At 40.3% G+C, this 22397-nt stretch overlaps 1 protein-coding gene across 11 annotated transcripts in view; it reads right to left on the bottom strand.

Annotated features, from left to right (window-relative positions):
- Positions 1-5206: 5206 nt before the first annotated feature.
- PUM2 (pumilio RNA binding family member 2) overlaps positions 5207-22397 on the bottom strand; it is a 109333-nt gene continuing 92142 nt past the window's right edge. For 8 of the 11 annotated variants that reach the window (XM_077812490.1, XM_077812489.1, XM_077812481.1 and 5 more), the window contains 6 exons: positions 18863-18997; positions 18460-18597; positions 13011-13136; positions 12341-12462; positions 9687-9879; positions 5207-8294 (listed from right to left, as the gene is read on the bottom strand). In XM_077812490.1, coding sequence (XP_077668616.1) covers positions 8163-8294; positions 9687-9879; positions 12341-12462; positions 13011-13136; positions 18460-18597; positions 18863-18997 — 846 coding nt within the window. In that variant the 3' untranslated portion in view covers positions 5207-8162. The remainder of the gene's footprint in view (positions 8295-9686; positions 9880-12340; positions 12463-13010; positions 13137-18459; positions 18598-18862; positions 18998-22397) is intronic. The other 3 variants (XM_077812480.1, XM_077812488.1, XM_077812484.1) reach the window with 1 other exon arrangement.

The following is a 22397-nucleotide window of genomic DNA, read 5'->3' as shown; positions in this document are numbered from 1 at the left end:
AGCACTACAAATAATTGGAAGTCTTGTTGGAGGAAGAATGTCTTTTAAGCACGGTCATGAGTGTTGTAAAATAATAAATAAAATTGCAGTGCTGAAAAAAAGGATATGCAGTAGTGTGTCCTCATCTCTAGTGATGGTATTGCATAGGGTTCTTGTTTCTGGCACTCCCGCCTTGGCTCTCCTTCAGCCCTGCAATGGCCTTTTTCACCCTTCATCTGCTCCCAGCTCCCCCTCTGAGTATTCTGTAGCTTGGCCCTCTAGCCAAGTCACACAAAAGATTAACTCCCTTCCGGGGCAACAGAAACTAGCCCAAACAAATCTCCAAACTAATATCCCTTCAACCTTCTCAGGCTCCATCTTGTTGTCCCTACCTCAAGGCTTCCCCTGCAGGGGGCCTAACCTGCTCCTATAGAGTTCTTCCTGTGTTGTTTCCCATCTGTTAAACCCTATCCCAGGACATCTCTCCTCCAGGAAGACCTGGCTCCTCTGCAGTCTCCCTGCAACTGAGCTCCACCTCTCCTGGACGGTAGGCAATTGTTTGTTTATCACCCCCCAGCTGCAGCACATGACTAATTAGGATTCTTTCCCTTGCGTTGCAGATGGTGGGGGATAAGCCCCATCACAGGATGGTTGCTTACCATACAGAAACTTGGGGGGTTTGAGGTACATTGTCCACATGGATTCCAATTCTGGCATGCAAGTGCCACATGTATGTGAGATCAGATTGTTTTTGGCTCATAATATCCATTTGGACTGCGCCTTCACCCTGGATGTCCTTGTGTTCCTCTCCCAAGGGCAGAGCAGGCCCAGCTGTTCCGCAGATCCTTTTCTATGAAAGGCTGAAAATGGATCTCTGTCATCAGGGGGAATTTTCCTTAAATTTGGGAAGACTGGAATAATTGTTAAAGTCATATTTTGCTAACAAAATTTGATAGTTAGTGATACAGCATTGTAGGCTTGTGGAAGAAATTACCTGTCTTCCCAAAAGGTCCAACCTCTTTGTGTCCTGGTCAGCCAGAGTGGTCTTGGGATGCTGAAATCTAGGTGTCTCTGTGGCTGCTTGTAGAATCAGAGAGTTGGGTGGGAGAAAAGACATGAAGCCCCTTTGTCGGTGATGAAATAACCTCTTAGCCCTTTTAGTAATAGGGGGTGCATGGGGTGGGACTATGCCAGATCCCTTTGGCTGGTTCCATGCTGGCCTCATTAACTGGGAGTGCCATTGTGCATGGACCTGTAAGCTGCAAAATATCCAGGATCCAGTTTTGAGAGTCTTGGACCTCCTCCGATGGTATGTAGAGGTCATTAGCTATTCTCTGAAGCAGCTCCTGGTACTGACTGCTCATCTGGCGGAGATGGTGAGGATGGAGTAAGTGTTTCATCCAGAGATGAGGAGGAGATTCTTGTCATTATCTGCAGATGCAGGTTAACATCTTCCTTCTTATATTCTGACAGCTCTGGTGGGTGCCAAGTAGGAGAGGTGTGGTATGACTCATGTACTCATCAGGGCATCTCCCATAGAGGTTCCAGAGACCCCATTAAGGCATCGTCTGGATGGGGAGGAGGGACCCCACTGCACTGGGTACTGTTGGTCCTTGGGGAAGGCATTCAGATCTCTTTGACTACCAGGACTTCAGCTTTCTATAAGGAGATGGACTGACCGGGGTATCTGACCCACCCGAGTCTGACAATTATTCTCTCTCCATTGGTGAGACTGACAGTACTGGTGGGTGGATGCTCCTGCCCAAGGTTTGGAGAGGGGATAGTTCTAGTGTCACTGATGCAGTTTCATCCTCCAGTGTGGCAATGTCCCTCAGGAGGTCCAGGCCAGAGAGCAGAGGCCACTGAGAGTAATGGAGGAAAATATCCCCTAGTGTAGCGTAGGTGTCCATACAACTTGGTGTTCAGGGTGTTCCAGCAGTTGGGAGCGATGGTTCCAATGTATCCCAGGAAGTTGTAGCTGGGCAGTTCTTTGAAGGACCATCCGGTACTAGGGAAGAATCAGTCCAATACTTCTGGATGGAGCTGGCCGATGTCAGTCCTCGTGTTTTGAAGCCAGAGCCACTGATGGATTTTTTTTTTTTTTTAAACAACATGCTTTACCCTCCACCCTGGGTATCTTTTGCAGTTCTAGACCCATCAGATCCACACACAAAAGCTCACCTGGTAAGGATGGGCTCAGGGAGGATCCCTTCTTTTACGTGCAGCTCTGGATAGGGATCTGTCCTTATAACCGTGTCACTACACTCTCGGAAAGAAGAGCCCAGCTGTAGACTCCTCTCCTAAGCTTGTGCTTGGAGGAGCGCTGCTTGTCTGATGTATGGGTGGGGGGTAATCTCCTCGTCTTGAATCAATGAGGCCTCATAGCCTTCTGCATAAGGTGTTTCCTTAATTGAAGCTCATGAGCTTCATGTGTTCTTGGTGGAAACGAGTGGCAGATGCTGCACTTTGCAGCAATGTGCATCTCCCCCAAGCAGCAGAGACAATGGTGGTGGTTGTTGCTCACAGAGAGGGAGAGAGACCAGGGGAGGCAGTTCTTGAACCCTAAGACTCTGGGCATAGTCCCAGACTGGGTGGAGGGAGTCCCTGGTACGGGGACAGAACTCCTTATACTACAAACTCTAATTATATGATTATAAAAATAATTAATCTAGGTATGTACACATTTACAGACTATTAAGGATAAAGGCTGGAGAAATCTGTGGACACAGGGATTCTGACTCGGGCCATGCAGTGGTAAGAAGGAACTGGAGAGGTGTCAGCCCACGCTGCCTCTTATGCCTTTGGTCTGGGGCATGAGAAGAACTCCTGCGCATGTGTAGGCTAACGGACATGGCTTGTTAGAATGTCCAGATTCAGGCGCATGGCACGTGTGCACACCCACATGAGGCTCTAGGGACCAGCACTTGAAGAATGTTCAGTGACTTATGAGATTTTTCTTGCACTACCTCCACCAGAATTTCCACAGTGACTATCATGTATCAGAAGAGGTCTTGGAAGATTTTAAAGGCGGGTGGCTGCCGAGGAGTACAAGAGATGACTGCCTCATCAGGGGAGGAAGAAGATATTGCAGTTGGATCAATTGTCTTCCATTTTCTGCAGGTGTTCTTCCCCATTCTCAGCTCATAAGGAGAGTGAGGTGTATGGATGGGGACACCAGTGCTGTTTGGAAGGGAAGAAAGAAAATGAATATAACGTTTCTTCCAAGCAGGGAACCAGAGTCACAGTCATAGAGTTTAAGGTGAGAAGAGAGCACCTAGTCTGATTTCCTCTGTATCAGAGGCCACCAACACCACCTTGCACCACAGCTACCTTGTATGCTGTCCTCTAATCCCACTCTTCACGTGAACAGGAAAGCTCATTGGTTCAGTGGTAGCATTACCACTGAGTGATAGATTTGACCATCCTTCAGGGATGCATCCCTTGCTGAGACTAAAAAGGTGCCTGGAGTGCCCATCACTGAGTGGGATAGCAGCCTCACAAGAGGGGCAAGTTTTAAATCTTGGGGATTGTTTCAATCATATTGGCTTGTGGCCCAGTACAAGGTGTATCAAGCAGCAGCTGCTCCTCCCAACCCCCAAGCAGGTGTAAACACATAAACCACCAAAAGCCCTTCTAACTGCACCACCTGCCTAACGAGACTGCATAGTGTACAGAGTAAGCAGACCACTGCAGAGGTTTCATTTTGCTGCCAGGGGTGATAAGGAACTGAGGGACAGCTGGGCCTGCTCCAGCCTTTATGCCCTCAGGTGAAGGAGCAGGAGAACACGTAGGGTGCAGCTGTGAGCCTACTGGACAGCACTAGCCAAAAAGAATCAGCTTGCATGCACACCAGAAGTGGAATCCATGTGACAATCAAAGAACCTAAACAGTACATAACATTACCAGAGCAAAGCTATGCACTGAGCAAACTGTCTATGGTGTCCTCTAAATCTTAGTAATAAACTGGAGACTTAAAATTGCAGGCTGAAGTAACCTATTTTAGGGTAAGTACCTTTATACACAGACAGAAGCAGAACCTTTTTTGTGCTAGTTTTCTAGTTTATGGGCTTTTACTATGGTGTTCATCATCATAGTATTGGATAGTAGTTAAGAGATCCTGTACAGTAAGTACTTCAGTTTAAGAACAGTGGGATTTTCAAAGTGAAAGATGGATGGATTCATTGGACAGTACATTTAATCCAGCATTATTCTCAAAGAAACACTACAGTGCTTGAGCAAGGGTTCTATAAAATATCAATTGCCAAGCATTTTACCAACAGCATTTACGATTTGGGCCTTGAAAAAAACTCCTAACAGTTGTTTAGTATGAATCTCATTTTTATTCTTCAAGACTTTTAACCAACAGACCTAGGTAGTCTCCAAACAAGTTATATAAAGCTGTGGAAGATCCAGATTATCATGCTCTGCAGAAAATGTTAATAATTCTACATGTCAAATCGAGTGATGAGAGCTGGAAAAGTTCTTGAGTTTCAACAGTATTCAAAAAAGTGTGATTACAATAGCATGTATACTGTTCTGTCAAATGAACTTTTAATTTTGAAAAGGCACTTGCTTGTTACTCAAATGGCACTGGGTTTTTTTTCTTTTAAACTGTGTCTATTCCTTTGAGCCTAGGTGACTAAGCCCCAGTAGCTGACATCTGAAATATACGAAGGAAGAACCTTGAATTCAATAATTAGAATAAGGAAACTGCAAATGCCCACAAATTGTATTTCCACTAGGATACATTAGAATATTGGTCTATGCAAATTTGTCCCTTGGGGGCCACACGTAGAGCTAAACTAGATTACTGGAAAATAACAGAGTCTGTGGTCAGCCAAGAGCCTACCTGGAACACCAAAAGAGTGAGGCAGAGGATTGAAGTCTCTGCACCCTTTCATGACTCACTCACTCTCACTAGTAAAAAACCATCCAGATCCAGAAGTCACATATAGGACTCATACTGCAAAGGCCATGCTTTACCTCTTCTGATGGAAGTGTCTGAAGCAATTAATTGGAACTATTCCATTAGAACTTTACTAGTTGATAAGAACAGGAAACAAAGTGACTAGACTATTAATTTTAATCTGAACATTGCATTTTTATGAGAGGTATAAATATATTTCCACTGTTGAAGCTGTGCTGAATTAGGAAGCGGGCAATTCATGTAGTTGTAATTGAGGGTATAAAGAATGTTTTGTTTCCTACAGAAAAACACAAGACCAGGTATATTTCACAGTGTTATTCACATTTTCATTTTGTTTTTACAGCATATACAAATGAACATTACATTATTCATTATGAACCACAAGGAGCAGGAGACAGACCTAATCAGACTCGACAAATTGGTCCATAAACAATCCATATCAAAAGGAGACACTTGAGAAAAAAAAGCCTAGTGGTTCTATCCAAACCTCAATACACTTACTATGTATTGAAGGAGGGGGGGGGGTGGGGGGAAGGGAATTGATCTTCAGGTGCTTGCAGCTCTTCTGGGTCAAAAAATTCTGTTATGAAAGTGATTGGGAGAAGAGGATTCAGTGGCTGCTGAATGTGTTACAGCTTGAAGACCCTGTTTAAAGCCAACCATGGTAGAAGAGGCTGGCAGGGGGCTGGGAGTACTGGAATGGTGATGTCAGCTTCTGCATAAGAGTGCATGCCGCATCTGTTATAAACACACCCAGCAGCATCGCGTTCAGTGTAGCACTAACTGAGGTGAATGTCAGCATTGTACGTTGTAACATATGCACACAGTTTGTACAAAGGACAGAATAGAGAAATTGCAAAATATCATCTCAAAGTGAACCTTTGGATTCCCATCTCCTGTGCCAGTAAAGCAGAATCTTCAAGGCCGTTTTATGTATTTTCAGGGAAAGCCCCAACTCAAGATGATTGGGGTTCTGCCTCTAGCAGAGAGAAAGTCTGGTGCTCAAAACTAATCTTCATGCAACAAATAACTGGAATGGAAATTAGAACTGTGCTTATGAAGCAAACCACTAGATTACTGAGGAGGGCATTAATGACAGATCCACAGTCTCAGATGTAGGCCAGACTAACCTTCAGCAAGCTGTTTTGTTAAATTAATGCTACAAGAATACAACAAAAAAATATAGAACACCTAAAATTTTATGCTGCAAGGAAACTTCTGTAGATTTTGATATGAACAGTAAGATGACAGAACTCTATATACAAGATTATACCACTGCTGGTTCTTTTTTCCTCATCATCAGAGCCTTACCATAACAGATTTATGTGATCAAAGCTCAAGACATAGAACCCAATAGCTTGTAGATTAAAAAAAAAGTTATGCCATCAAAATTAATGTTCTACACAAAATACTTGCTTCAACAAAATACAAGCACTTTCTTCATCTTTCAGAAACTGAAAGTAAGCTTTTTTCCAAAATATTTCCGTAGGCAAAGGATTAAAAAGGATTTTAATTATACACATATGGTCACAATTCTGCCTTAAAAAGATCATTGGGAAATGTACATAAGGCCGCTTGTAAATGTACATCATCTTCATGTTACTGTTACAATGTCATATGTCCAGAGAAAAAATTGACAGTATCATACATATTTGCTTTAGGTTTGGAGTAGGCTATTCAAAAATACAGTACTCTTCTGTACAAAAAAATCATGCCACATTTATTAAGATGGAAGAAGCATTGGTTTCTCGGGTAACCAAATATTTCAGTCCATTTCTTGCTTACTATTCTTATTATCCTGACTTAAATTTTCAATTGATTCATTTCCCAAAATGTCCATATTAACAGAATCAACAGCTATGTTATAAAGAAAACATAATGTTTCTCACAATAGATAAAAAGAAAGCTGGTTCATATTTCTGAAACCATATAAAGATAGAATTTTTAAAAAATCACTCTTGATTTGTTGAAATAAATTTACATTATACAACACTATATGCCAAGGCAAAGAGGGGAGGGGGATATGAATATACACTAAAATGCAAATTTTTGTCCCCAAAGGGGGTAAAACAAATTACATTTACAGCATGAAGGTTTACAAATGTACATCTGTACAACCAAGGTAAGCATCACTACTAAATTAGCAAGGCTTGTAATAAACATCGAAACAAGAGATTTGTTTTCAAACTGTAAACTTACACCTATTAACTACACGTATACAATGCATATATTTATAGGAAGCAAAAAAGCTATCTGAATATTTAATCATGCTTACATGTTGAGCTATCAAGTTTACTGTTCAGTGGCCCCTTTTCTCCTCCATCAATACCTACTTTTTTGCATCTACTGTGAGAAAGCAAAATAAATGCTCAACATTTTCAAATCATGTCTTACAATTCTATATGCAAATTAAAAAAATACAAAACTCTACTCTTCCCGCATAGCAAAACTGACTGTAAAGTTAATGCAGGATTATTCTCTATTCAGACAGTACTTTATTTTATGGAAGTACCACCATGATTTTATTCCTCTACCTTGTACAACAATATATAAGTATATACATCACTTTTTTTTTTTTAATACATTGCTAGAGAAAATATTAGGGCATTGCATTTTTAAAAAAATCATGTCCACAGCAAATGACAGATGCTTGTCTTTAAAGTTCCCATTGTTTTTTCAATCCCTATTTTAGTTTGCCGTGCCCTTTTTGCTATTTGGATAATATGTTGTGAACCACCAAAATACAACTTAACTTTGTAACATGTTAAATAATATTTATGCAGTTGATCAATTTTAATCTGGTATAAAAGACTCCACACGGGGGGAAGGGGGGGAAGACATTCTATTTACAACTCTAGAAACCTGTTGTGCTGTGATAGTGGGTAGACCTACCAGATTGCAAGCCAGTGTATTAAAAGAATAATGTACTTTTTCCCTTTAAAAACTATTTTTCAGTGACTTTACAAGGTAAAAATTTACAAAATATGTGACAGCTATTTTGATACAATTACATCATATACAGGCATTCTGTGCTTTGTCAGCAGTTCAATCTGATAGGTCTCCGGGCCAGGGCTGGAGATATTTTATAATTCACTCCCCAAAAATATACACAAGAACAATAAAAATTTTACAAATGGATGAACAGAGTCAATAAATAGATTTAAAAAAATCAGAACATTTATAGTTAAGTTGTGGGTTTTGATAATTCACAATGAAATTTTTCTTCATTCAAGTTGCTGCCTGTATGTATGGTCTTTTACAGCATCCCATTTGGTGGTCCTCCGATTGGCCCCAGATCAGCACTGTTCTTCAGGTAATACTTCTCTAACTTGGCCAGTATGTGTTTGCCATAGGTATATTTACGCAGAGTTGTAATGTGGGGTCGAATCTACAAGAAGAAAAATCTAGTTAAGATTAACAGATTTTCAGATACAAGTTATCTACAATTAATTCAGAATAATTTAAATATTTTCAAGTGGAGCCCTATATTTGAAACGTTAGAAAGTTTCTAGAAAGATTTCAAATTAGATTCTGAAGAACCAGAAGGCCAAGTGAGCCTTTTTCTTATTACAGGCATTTAATTCCAAGCTTGTTTAGTACTGGCTATCTAAATGTAGTTTAATTTCTATTAAATATATCTGTCTTCAAGTTTTTGTTTATTTAAATGTGAAAAAATGAATTATTCGGAGCATGTCAATAAAAGAGAAAGAACTGTTGTTTGTTTACTTTGTTAATTTTTTTCTGTTGTGTGCCAACACCAGGAAGGCAGCCATTCAATATGCCAGAGTAATCAAGAGTTCAAGCACAATTACTTCAATGGCTATTGAATGGGACACTAAAAAGGGTAGTGTAGATTAACTGTGATTTTCTCCATCTCTAGATATTCTCAACTAAGAAGCTTGTCTGCATGTCAAGGAGGAAGAACTAAGGCTACATCTACACTGCACGCTTCTTTGCTTCTTCCTCCAGCAAAAAGCAGACTGTGGCCACACTGTGGTGTGTGGCTAGGTGTGTCAGGGCAAGGCTCTGGCAGAGAGGCGAAAGGGGAAAGGCTCGGCAGCAGTTTTCCCCACTACCTCTCCCTCTGCCACAGCCTCTACCTGCTGCCAGAGGCTTTCACTGTGGAAGGGAAAAGCTCCAGCAGCTCCCCGCGCCTGGAACCTTTTCCTGCCACAAGGAACGACTCCTGCAACAGGGAGCTGCTGCAGTGTAGACGTACCTTAAGTGGGGAAAGCTGGCATCTGGATTAGCTACTACTTGTGCAAGTGATAGATGAGGATGACTCAACCATTCATACTAGTGACTGCCACATGATGGAAGAAAATTTCAAAACTGTTGATTTTCTAAAATGTATACTAAAGTAAATATATAACAAGGGCATTGGATAGAAAATTTTTATGTTGAATATAAAAAGTCAGGTTTATTTTAAAAAGAATAAAAATGAGATTCATACTAGACATAACTGTTAGGAGTTGTTTTCAAGGCTCAAAACAGAAATCTGTAGAAACTAAATGAATTGTCAAAGATCCAATTATATCCTGCTTTCACCAGACTATAGACATTTAAAATAATTAAAAATAAAAAAAAGGATGTGCTTTTTATTTTATTTTACTAAGCCATAAATGCCCCCTTCCTGACAAGCGTAATGAACCTACAGGATAGGTGGCTTCTACAGAAATTCCGGTAAATTCAGAAATATGTACGAAGAAGAGGTGACAGGAAACGTGAATGTAGAGGAAAAAACCCCCCCAACACTGATGAAGCTATATATATTATGTACCTTGTGCATTATAATCTTCCGCTGCGCAGGTTCAGCCATATCAATCATCTTCTGAACAACATAGTTGGCATATTGGTCCTTCATCATGGTGTATAAGGCACTGTGAGGACCATCATTCTGGCAACAAACCTCGTCAATAAGTAGAGCTCTTTCAGCACGAGATGCATGAGTTACACATTTTTCTACCACATTGCTGAAAAAAATAAGGTAATTGTGTTTTATAGATTTAAAAGGTTTTGAATATTATTTTAGGATATTACTTTCTAATTTATTTGAATAGGGATTGGCACATCTGAGTATTTTATACATACATTATGACTGTGGTACTAAATATTGAAAGTGCATGATATAAGCCAAAAGATTAATTTCCTTAGTTTTTAAAGGACTTTCTTTTTGTGTGGAAAAAATGCTGATAATCTGTACAGGTGAGTCGCATCGTACACGTATTTAATTTACGCGAATTCAACTATACACGCTCGGCAAAAAAAAAAAAGAAAAGAAAAAGAAGATACCTGTAAATAGCGCGGGCGATTCCGCCCACAATTCCATTCAATGAGCATATGCCCCGGAGTGAGTGTGAGATGGGAGACGTGAATCTGCTGTTCCCTCTGTCAGTCTCAGTTCCCACATGCCTCTCATAGTGTAAGCATCTCGCTGCGCTGAGTGTGATTCTAGTGTTTAAAGATACTGTACGTATTTTTCGTACAACATGGCCCCTAAATGCAAGCCAACTACTTCATCTGGTGCTCAACTGAAGAAACAGTGATCTGTTCCAACGCTGGAGGAAAAACTGGCTGTGTTGGACTTACTGAGAGACGGTATATCGGTCTCCAACGCAGCACGTAAATATGGCCACAAAGAATCTAGCATCCATGCCATCAAGATTCGAGAGAGAGAAATTTGTCAAGCTGTGGCATCAAGTGCTCAAATAATTGCTACAGTGACGAGCCAGGTGCGTGATAAGACTTTAGTGAAGACTGAAAAGGCATTAAACTTTATGGCTGGAAGACATGAACCGTAAACATGTGCCTATCGATGGCAACATGTTGCGAGAAAAGGCTCTTAGCCTCTACGCCCTGTTCAAACCTCCCGCCGAAGAGGGACAGCCTTCTGATGAGAAGGAATTCAAAGCTAGCCAAGGTTGGCTTAACAGTTTTAGGAACCGCTTCAACCTCAAAAACGTGCAGACTACTGGTGAAACTTCATCTGCCAATGAAGAGGCAGCAAAAGTCTACCCTGAACAATTAAAGAAAAACACAGAAGAAAAGGGCTATCTTCCAGAACAAGTTTTTAATGCTGACGAGACTGGGCTCTTCTGGAAAAAAAATGCCCAACTGCACTTACACTTCGAAATCAAAAAGACAAGCCCCTAGCTTTAAAGCAGCTAAAGACCGTGTGACTGTGTTGTTTTGTGGCAATGCAGCTGGGCATTTAATAAAGCCGGGCTTGCTCTACAGGGCTGTAAATCCCCGTGCCCTAAAAGGCAAGAACAAAAATCTCGTGCCTGCGTTCTGGCAATCAAATAAAAAGGCTTGGGTGATGGCAGCATTATTTCTGGATTGGTTCCACAAGTGTTTCATTCTGGAGGCCAAGCGTTACCTTGAAGAGAAAGGACTTGACTTTAAAGTGTTGCTGATGTAGACAATGCACCTGGCTACCCCGCGGCACTCCGGTTTGCACATAACAAAAGTTGAAGTCATCTTTCTCCCCGCTAATACCACCTCCATCCTCTCGACCAAGGCGTGATTCGCTGTTTCAAGGCCACAAACACGAGGCTTACATTCTCATGGACACGTAGCGCTACGGATGCCGATCCCAATCGTAATGTGATGGAGTGTATAATGTACTTTATGGGCGATTTAATGAATTTTCAAGGGTAATTTTGACTATACGTGATTTTCACCTTACGCACTGATTTTACCCTAACCCACATGTAAGATGCGACTCCACTGTACGTTTGAAATGGTCAAAATTAGAGCTGGTAGGAAATTTTCCAACTCAACATTCTTCTGCTGGAAAATGACTCGAATTCCAAATATTGTGTGAAACCTGCCTGGTTTCCTACCAGCTCACCTACCCATCTTTTAGGCAGTCCAAGTTTCCAGGCTCCTGACTCCTCACGCAGACTGATGGGGAGCTGAGAGTCTGAAAATCCCTCGCTCCCAAGCCACTAGCTCGTCAGCAGCCCCCTTGGTGGGCTTACGAGGAGCCAAATATCTGGAAGCCCCGGCTCCCAAGCTCATGTCTCCTTGGCAGCCAGGGTTCTAAAGGTCCCTGGTTCTACATCAGCCTGCCTAGTGGGCGGACTGCTGCGGAGCCCATGCTTTCCAGGACTCACAGATCTCCAAGGAGCTGGGTGGCTGGTTCCCCACCTCGCCAGCTCCCTGGGCTGATCTCTGGATGGGCACGCTGCCCAGCTGTCAGACATTTTGTGGAAAATTCTGATGTGTTTTGTTCCACTATGGAACATTTTCTTCTTACCAAAAGTCTTACTTTTTCATGCAAATGGAAGCTCTAGGCAAAATATTAATCAGCTTTGAACAAAGGCAGAAAAATTAAATCCTTTCCTCAGCAACTGACGTAAATAAGTCAATTCCAAAACAACATTAAAAAGGTTAGTGAACCTTTCTTTAACACTGAGAACATTGTAATACCTGGCAAATTTGTGCTGACTCAGAGCTAAAACTTTTCCTCTTATTTCTGAAACTATTTTACTCTTGTCTTCAGGACGACCATGCTCCAGCACATGTTGGATAACATAATTTCCATATTGATCCTGAAAATAAAAAGATTTCAGTTTTCTTATTGTGGTTCCGTCTGAGAAACTCATATGGCTTATGCATTTTTGTATTCCCTTTGAGAACTACAACTGGTATGGGTGTAAAGAGAAAAAAATTAGTAACTGTAACTGATCATTACAAAATGATTAGAAGAGCACATCAGAAAAAACAAGATTTCGCTGAGAATTATTCATGGTCCTTCTATGGATTTTAGGTCCAAAATCTGAACCTTGCTAAAACTTGTGATTTGCCAAGAAAAGACCATTATTTGCTAAATCTGTTTAAAATTAATTCTACACATTCACCATCAGTAAAGCCACCAATTTTGTAGTGGTCATAAAACCTCCAAAAATTTCTATAAGCTGATTCTATGGATGCTGTTAACTAACACTGTACCCTACATTATACCAAAAGTGCATAAACAAAGCTTTATCATCTCCTAAGCAATTAAGGAACAACAGCCAGTTATATAAAAGAAACTGAAATCTACAACAAAAAACAGAGTTGATAGTAACTTCATATTGAAACATAAGAGTACACTAACCTGCACAAGCTGTTCTGTGTGTTGATGCAATTCTTCTAAAATGGGCAAAGTCTGCTCAGCAGTGCAGTGCTCCAGAATACGCTGAATTACTCTGCAGCCATACGGATGAGTTGAAAGCACAAATACCTTAAAACAACAGGATTACAAATTTTGAAATTAGACATACTGAAGTTTACAAGTGTGCTGTAAATTACTTTTCAAAAGTGAGTTATCGAATATTAGCTATTTTTCAAAGTACTGAAGTCTTCACAGAAGTGGTGTCTTCCAGCATTAGAAATTTCAGCCTCCAAACACATTCAGAGCCAGAGAAAGTCATAAACACTAAAGATCTGTGCCTAGGACCCCAGCTCCTGGAGCCATCTGATTACATCAGTTCTCAGTGGCAGCAGAAATGTGCTCGGGGCATTACCCAGTCTGCTAAGCAGATACCCTAGCTACTGGTGTAAGTTTAACAGGGGCACTCTCACACAACTGTTCCTGTTTTTCTTGGTAGAAGGAAGGGGGCCACTTGCCACCACTACTACATCATTCACTACTACTGGCATTCACCCAAGAGTTCTGAAAGAACTCAAATGTGAAATTGCGGAACTATTAACTATGGTTTGTAACCTGTCCTTTAAATCAGCTTCTGTACCCAATGACTTGAAGATAGTTAATGTAACGCCAATATTTAAGAAGGGCTCTAGAGGTGATCCTGGCAATTACATACCGGTAAGTCTAACGTCAGTACCGGGCAAATTAGTTGAAACAATAGTAAAGAATAAAATGGTCAGACACACAGAAGAACATAAATTGTTGGGCAAAAGTCAACATGGTTTCTGTAAAGGGAAATCATATCTTACTAATCTATTAGAGTTCTTTGAGGGGGTCAACAAACATGTGGACAAGGGGGATCCAGTGGACGTACTGTACTTAGATTTCCAGAAAGCCTTTGACAAGGTCCCTCACCAAAGGCTCTTACGTAAATTAAGTTGTCATGGGATAAGAGGGAAGATCCTTTCATGGACTGAGAAATGGTTAAAAGACAGGGAACAAAGGGTAGGAATAAATGGTAAATTTTCAGAATGGAGAGGGGTAACTAGTGATGTTCCCCAAAGGTCAGTCCTAGGACCAATCCTATTCAACTTATTCATTAATGATCTGGAGAAAGGGGTAAACAGTGAGGTGGCAAAGTTTGCAGATGATACTGAACTGCTCAAGATAGTTAAGACCAAAGCAGACTGTGAAGAACTTCAAAAAGATCTCACAAAACTAAGTAATTGGGCAACAAAATGGCAAATGAAATTTAATGTGGAAAAATGTAAAGTAATACACATTGGAAAAAATAACCCCAGCTATACATACAACATGATGGGGGCTAATTTAGCTACAACAGATCAGGAGAAAGATCTTGGCGTCATTGTGGATAGTTCTCTGACGACATCCTCGCAGTGTGCAGCGGCAGTCAAAAAAGCAAAAGAGATGCTCGGAATCATTAAAAAAGGGATAGCGAATAAGACGGAGAATAGCTTATTGCCCTTATATAAATCCATGGTACGCCCACATCTTGAATACTGCGTACAGATGTGGTCCCCTCATCTCAAAAAAGATATACTGGCATTAGAAAAGGTTCAGAAAAGGGCAACTAAAATGATTTGAGGTTTGGAACGGGTCCCATATGAGGAGAGATTAAAGAGATTAGGACTTTTCATCTTGGAAAAGAGGAGACTAAGGGGGGATATGATAGAGGTATATAAAATCATGAGTGGTGTGGAGAAAGTGAATAAGGAAAAGTTATTTACTTGTTCCCATAATATAAGAACTAGGGGCCACCAAATGAAATTAATGGGTAGCAGGCTTAAAACAAATAAAAGGAAGTTCTTCCTCACTCAGAGCACAGTCAACCTGTGGAATTCCTTGCCTGAGGAGATTGTGAACGCTAGGACTATAACAGGGTTTAAAAGAGAACTGGATAAATTCATGGAGGCTAAAACCATTAATGGCTATTAGCCAGGATTGGTAAGGAATGGTGTCCCTAGCCTCTGTTTGTCAGAGGGTGGAGATGGATGGCAGGAGAGAGATCACTGATCATTACCTGTTAGGTTCACTCCCTCTGGGGCACCTGGCATTGACCACTGTCGGTAGACAGGATACTGGGCTGGATGGACCTTTGGTCTGACCCAGTATGGCCCTTCTTATGCTCTTATCTATGGGCAAACCCACAAGAGGCCCATGACATGATGTACCTAGGGTCTTGGAGAGTCTTCATCTGCACTGATCACATTTAAGAAAAAGATTTTTTCACTCATGTTTCCTAATCTGGAACTTTATGTATTAACTGGATATTCTGGAATCTTATAAAACAGTTTTGAAATTCTGCAACTGATTATGCTACAAATTTTGTATTCCATCACTGTTACATGCACATACTTTAAGTATATATTAAAAATATACAGTCAAATCTTTGGCTTACTCTGGTTACTTAAATTCTTATCCAGACATGTCCTTGAAGGTCTGATTTAAGGGCTTAAATTTTTAGGTGATGGCCAGGATTGAACACAGACTTATATCTGGAAGTTTGGATTAATTAATTAAGCTAAAATTAATTAATAAAGCTAGCCTGCAAATTATTAAATTATCAAATTATTGATCAAATTGTAACCACCTAAAGGATAATAGGGTTATCCTAGCCAGTGAATAGGGGAGAAGCAGTAGATGTGATGTATCTTGATTTTAGTAAGGCTTTTGACACAGTCCCACATGATATTCTTATAAGCAAACTAGGGCAATTTCTAGATGAAATTGTTATAAGATGGGTGCACAACTGGTTGAAAGACAGTACTCAAAAAGTAGTTATCAATGGTTTTCTGTCAAATTGGGAGCATATATCTAATGGGGGTCTTGCAGTGGTCAGTCCTGCGAGATTCAATATTTTCATTAAATGACTTTGATAATGGACTGAGGAGTAAAATTTTCACATGACAACAAGCTGGGAGAAGTTGCAAGAGCCATGAAGGATCGGATTAGAGTTCAAAACAACCTTGACAAACTGGAGAATTGGTCTGAATTTCAATAAAGATGAAATTCAATAAAGACAAGTGCAAAGTATTTCACTTAGGAAGGAAAATATCAAATGCATTCCTACAAAATGGGGAGTAACAGGCTAGGTGGTAGTACTGCCAAAAAGGATCTAGGGGTTACAGTTAAGGCTACAGTTTAGTCGGGTATTTTTAGTAAAAGTCACAGACAGGTCACGGGCAGTAAACAAAAATTCACGGCCTGTGACCTGTCCATGATGTTTACTAAAAACACCCGTGAATAAACCTTGGCCGTGGTTCTCAGCCAACGTGAGCTATGAAGCCAGCACTGTGGGTGGAGACAGCACACAGAGCTGTCTGGCTATGCCTCTGCCTCTGCCTAGCAGCTGAGCAAGGGGGATGTCACTGCTTCCAGGGAGCCCCCCAGGTAAGCACTGCCCAGAGCCCACCTCACCCATCCCGTGCCCCAACCTTCTGCCCTCTCCCACACCCAACTCTGCTGCAGGGGAAGGAGGGGTGTGGTGGCCCGAGAGTGCCCAGCAGCATCCAGTGTGCCTGGTGCAGGGGCTGTCTGAGCTGCCCCAGAACCAGGCACAATGGCCACTGCAAAAGTCACGGAAAGTCATGGAATCTGTGACTTTCTGTGAGCTCCGTGACAAACTCGCAGCCTTAGTTATAGTGGATCACAAACTGAATACGAATCAACAATGTGATGCAGCTGGAAAGAAGGGTAATATCACTGTGGGGTGTATTAACTGGAGTGTCGTATGTAAGAGAGGTAATAGTCCCGCTCTACTCAGTACTGGTGAGGCCTCAGCTGGAGTAGTGTATCCAATTCTGGGCACCATACTTTAGGACATGTGGACAAACTGGACAGAGTCCAGAGAAGAGCAATAAAAATGATAAAAGGTTCAGAAAACCTGACTTATGAGGAAAGGTTAAAAAAACTGGGCATGTTTAGTACTGAGAAAAGATGACTGAGGGGGGACCTGAAAACAGTCTTCAAAATTTGTTAAGCGCTGTTATAAAGAGGACGGGGATCAATTGTTCTCCATGTGCACTGAAGGTAGGACAAGTAGTAATTGGTTCAATCTGCTCAGAGAGATTTAGCTTATATAATAGGAAAATCTTTCTTACTAAAAGGATAGTTAAAGCACTGGAACAGGCTTCTAAAGGAGGTTGTGGAATCCTCATCATTGTAGTCTTTTAAGGACAGATTGGACAAACATAGGTCACAGATGGTCTAGGTTTACTTGCTCCTGTGCCAGCACAGGGGCCTGGTCTCGACTTCTTGAGGTTCCTTCCAGCCCTACATTTCTACAATTCTATGAAAAGTATCTTCTGTTGTACAACACTTTTGTAATGTATTTTTCATTTTTTTCAATTACTACATTATATTACACCTGGAATAATGCATGATTTGCCAATAAATAGCGTTATAAAGGGTCTCTATTTATAAACCACTGAAACTAGCCCCTCCACCCTTCCCCCCATCAGACTTTGATGTAAACAGTGAGGGGACTCGAAAAGTGAAATCAGCCATCATTTTGGTAAGTCATGGTATTGCTATTCACAATAAAAGGTTAATATCACAGGGGAAAAATATCCATCTCAGTACAGTAACGTGCATGAGAGAGAATGATATGTTGGAGATATTGTAAAGAAATGTGTACGGTGCTTCACTAAAATAAAACCTAATCTGTCTGAATTAGGTATATTTTTCAGACTAGACAAGTACAAGGTGGTCATACTAAAAGTTTATTTAGCTGCAGTGATTTCTGTATTGTCTTTAGTACAATATTAACCTTGGCATATAATTTTTTTGGAATAATGACCAGTGTCACCTTTCATATCAGACACCTCTACTAATCCAGGCTCAGAGAACATTTGATTGAATTTAATAAAGGTGTTTTATTAAAAGTGATTAGAATCAGGTGGATAACCTTGGAAGAAATTGCTACTACTTAAGGTAAACCACATAGGAACAGACAGAGGAGAAATAAATCTCTCTTTACAAGAGAGTCTGGTAATAACTGCAGTTACTTCTATTGCCATGAACAGAGATCAGAGATGGCCTTTGGTTAACTGAAATAATAAAGTATGACAAAGGAAACCTGATCAGGTCAGTCTCTAAACTGGAATGAAAAACTTGACAATAAGCTGAGTGTTTCTGCCATCAAATTCATAGAGGATCAGATGTACTTTTCAGAGGGCCTCATTCCCAATATACTCTCACTCTACGTCATATTAACTATGTAATTCCAGGGTTTTATTTTTTTCAGTTAGGACAAAAAAAAAAGTGATGTTACATGCTATGTTAACTTAAACGAGACACCAATGTGTTGATAAACACTTGTTGGTATTTGCAAATTATACAGCAATCCTTGGGTCAATGATGCAACTCCTAGAGAAAGTAGAGAAATTAACATTACCTGTCCTTTGAAAGCATCAATGATGAACTGGAGTGACTGTGGCTGGACACATTCAATGCATTTTTGTACAACATGGTTTCCATTTTGATCTTTCACACATTTCAGAACATGACCATCCAACTCTTTCACCATTTCATTCTGCAAAAAATAAGGACACTACTAAATTATCCACTTCTCTACACTGATACTGTCTCAGCAAAACTGCATTTTCAAATGTAATATTCAAATCGTTATGTTCACTGTAAACCTAGCCAGATTATCTTTTTTATCTGAAGAATTACACTAATAAAATATTCATTTTATTTCAAGCATATGTCACAATATAGTAAAAACTGAAAATCTTTAGAAAGTACACAATGGATTTGTTGAAAAAAATACAAAAAAAAATACTGTTCTAACTTACAATTACCTGCTGGTCAGGTGAGATAGATTCTAGTGCTTTCTGAATAACCCGACAACCATACATCTGTAGGGCTAATGGCAGAACATGACCACGTATGCGTGTTGCTAGGGCTAACTTTTGATCCGGGCTTCCAAACTACAAGAAAACAAAGATGCTGTTAAATGAAAGCTAATGCATTGCAGTATGATGATGTTTATTTGGCAGAAATCTAACTGTCATAGGGCTTGTCTCCACTTACCAGGGGATCGATGTGCAGCGACCGATCCACAGGGGGTGGGGTGGGGGATGTTGTCGATTTAGCGGGTCTAGTGAAAACCCGCTAAATTGACCGCCGATCGCTCTCCCAACGACTCTGGTACTCCACCGGAACAAAAAGCATAAGGTAAGTTGACGGGAGAGTTTCTCCCGTCAACCCAGCACAGTGTAGACACCGCAAAAGGCTGACCTAAGGGGCAATCCTTTGCAATTTAACTACAACATGTGATCCCAATTTGCCAATGAATAACATTTTCAATGTGCTCTTTCAATGTCTCAGATTTGGTTCTGTCACTGCATGGTGACAAAATCATTTAAATAAACCTAATAAACTTAACAGATGAGCTTTTTTATAGGTCACAAAAGGGCAGTAGCAGAGAAAGGTGTCACCTCTGGAGTGGCTCACTGAGGCCTCAAATGCCATGGAAAGCTCGTTGGTACCTTGCACACCTTGGGAAAGTTTGGAACTGCCTAAGACCCATGAAGCAGAGCGAAAGTGTACCAGCACACTGGGTGTTTAGGTAGCTGAGGACAAGTACAAGTGTCAGGCAATTTTACCTGCATTTAGTACTTGACATTGGAACCCCTTAGCTGTATCTATGGATTAGTGCTGTCTTTCTTGGGAACGTTTCTGGGGCTAGGCCTGAGTCAATTTACGACACAAAGATGAAATAACTACAAATCACCAACCACCATCTAATGTGACCTCCTACATAACACGGGTGGTAACATTTCAGTCAATTCTTGAGTTAAGCTCAATAATTTGTGGTTGAACTACAGAACACCTTTAAGATAACATCCAGTCTTTGTTTAAAGACTAAGTGAAAACAAATCTACACCATATCCTTTGGGAAATTGTTCCAACAATTGTTTTCCCTGTTCAAAATTTGCAACTTATCCCCGATCTGAAGTTTTCTAGCTTCATCTTTCAGCCATTGACTCTTATGATTTTACCTACTACATTAAACAGCCCTATAGTATCAAGTATCTTCTCCCAGTATATGTATTTAGAGACCACAGTCAAGCTGCTTTTTATCCCTCTTTGAAAAATTAGCAGATTGAAAGATATTCAGCATAAGATGCATTTTCCAGACCTCAGAATAACTCCCATAGTTCTTTGATGAACGCTCTGTAGCTTTTCTAACTTCACTTTTAAAGAAGTATAAACACCAGAACCAGACAGTACTTGAACAGAGGTCTGAAATGCTTTATACAGAGGGAGTATCACCTGCTTATGCATTCACATTTTATGTGAGCCCTTTCAGTCACAGCACTGGACAGAGTTCATGTTCAGCTGGTTATCTACCATGGCTCATAAGTTCTTTTCAGAACCACTGCTTTGTCAGGATGCAGTTCTATACCCTGAAAATATCCTTCTAATTATGCACCCATGATTTTTTGGCTCTCTCACTTTGTGGACTGATCTGCACAGGGAAAAAGCTGGAGCACATGGTACACAGAAACTGCAAAAGCATGCAGACTGAATGCGCAAGGGAGCGCTGCATTCCTTTTCAACACCCCATCCTGGCTGCTCCTGCAGCTCTAGGGTACCTCCTCTACTTGGAGGAAAAAAACCTTGGAAAGCATAGGAGCAGCGAGAAGCAGAGGCAGCTTGTAGAGGTTAGATACTGTGATGGCATTCTGACTCAGTGGGTGGGCAAATGAGTATGGAAAGAATTTAAGCCTAGACCTATCATTCTGCAGAGATCATTTTTACTGGGGAAAAAGGAAAAAAAAAAAAAAAAAAAGACAATGGGGGATATGAGCCGGCAGTGCAGCAAAGCTATACAGGGAATTTGGATTCAGAGAAAGAAGATGGAACAAATTATCCCAACTGCACAGAACTGTCATTGAGCAACTTTTAAACAAAACAACTTTATTGGGCTGGGGTTGCAGTGGAAAGTACATCACAGATTTAAGTGTAAAAATCCATATAAGAACACCGTATGTTAACAAAAACAAGAATGAGAAACCAAGAGAAGCTGAGTTACAGTAAAAATAACTACAGGTTTTAAACTATGGAGATACACAGTTAAGGATCACCCAAACAAACACACCTTTATCCCACTAGCAATTAACTGAAAACAAGCAAATTTTTAAAACAAAAATGTTTTAATTCACTATATGAGTATCTCAAAGTTTTTCTTTTTTTTGCCTCCTGATACTAGCTTGTGATTGTTGGATAGCTACTGAATGACACTGCTAGGATCAATTTTCAATGTATTTATTAGATATACAAGGAATTATTCTGAAACACTGCCCTGCTTGCCATCACAAAGAATTAAACTGAATATGTGGAGAATTAAAATAAGTAGGAGGCATAATTGTGAACCCCCAGGCTTTGACTGTGTGCAAACAAATTATTTTAGTTTAAACATGGCCCTGTATGCACAATAAATATTTTCACTGAAAAGTTCATAAGGAGTTTTTTGTTTTTTTTTTAAATCATGTGCAGTGTTATTCTTCATTTACTGACGGATTACAAAAATCTAGTGGGTGAGAACTGCAAGCTACATACGTTATAGGAGAATCTGTTGTGGACTCTGATCAATAAAGGATTTTTAAAATACTGAGAAAAAAATTACCAAATTTTAAAAAATATACATTTTATTTTACATATTCTGATGGACACTCATATATTTAGGTATTAGTTTAAGCAAATTGCTGTGATGTTTATTTTAAAAATGGCCTTAGTAGGCCTAAACAAACATTAACACTTCAAAGCATCAACTTAGGATCTCTACATAGCCGCACCGAGCAACGCAACAGGACTTCTATGCTCCTATCTATAATAAAGTGGGTCTAAAACAGTATTTCCTGAACTGCCTCTCAACACGTTAAAACTTGAGGCTAACTGGTTTAAAAATAGTTCACCTGCGAAATGTGGATGAAGTAGCACTGTTTTTAAAGCAATTTTAGAAGTCATCCCTACCGAGTCAAGACAAATTTTTTTCTGAGTAATAAGGAAACTACTGTGTCTCCCTACAACCGGCAGGCAAACTGCACTCACCCTGCTTCCTGAAACACGATTATAGCCTAAGAGTGGAGAGGATAACAACTGTCAACAGGACGGGGCCATGCCAGGACACCACCACCCAAGGAAAATCTCTCCCACTTTTCTTGGGGAGCACTGAAGAGAAAACACTATCAAGCAGCCTTCAGTATCAAAAAATTAGGTGCCATGGTAAGTGTACAATATCTGTTACAATATCAGAATAGAACCTTTAAATAAACACAAGTCTTTTAGTGCAGGCACACAAATACTGACTAAAGTATATAC

Source organism: Eretmochelys imbricata, chromosome 3 (assembly GCF_965152235.1).
Source record: "Eretmochelys imbricata isolate rEreImb1 chromosome 3, rEreImb1.hap1, whole genome shotgun sequence".
Lineage (NCBI taxonomy): Eukaryota > Metazoa > Chordata > Testudines > Cheloniidae > Eretmochelys > Eretmochelys imbricata.
This window is presented reverse-complemented; position numbering and strand designations above follow the sequence as displayed.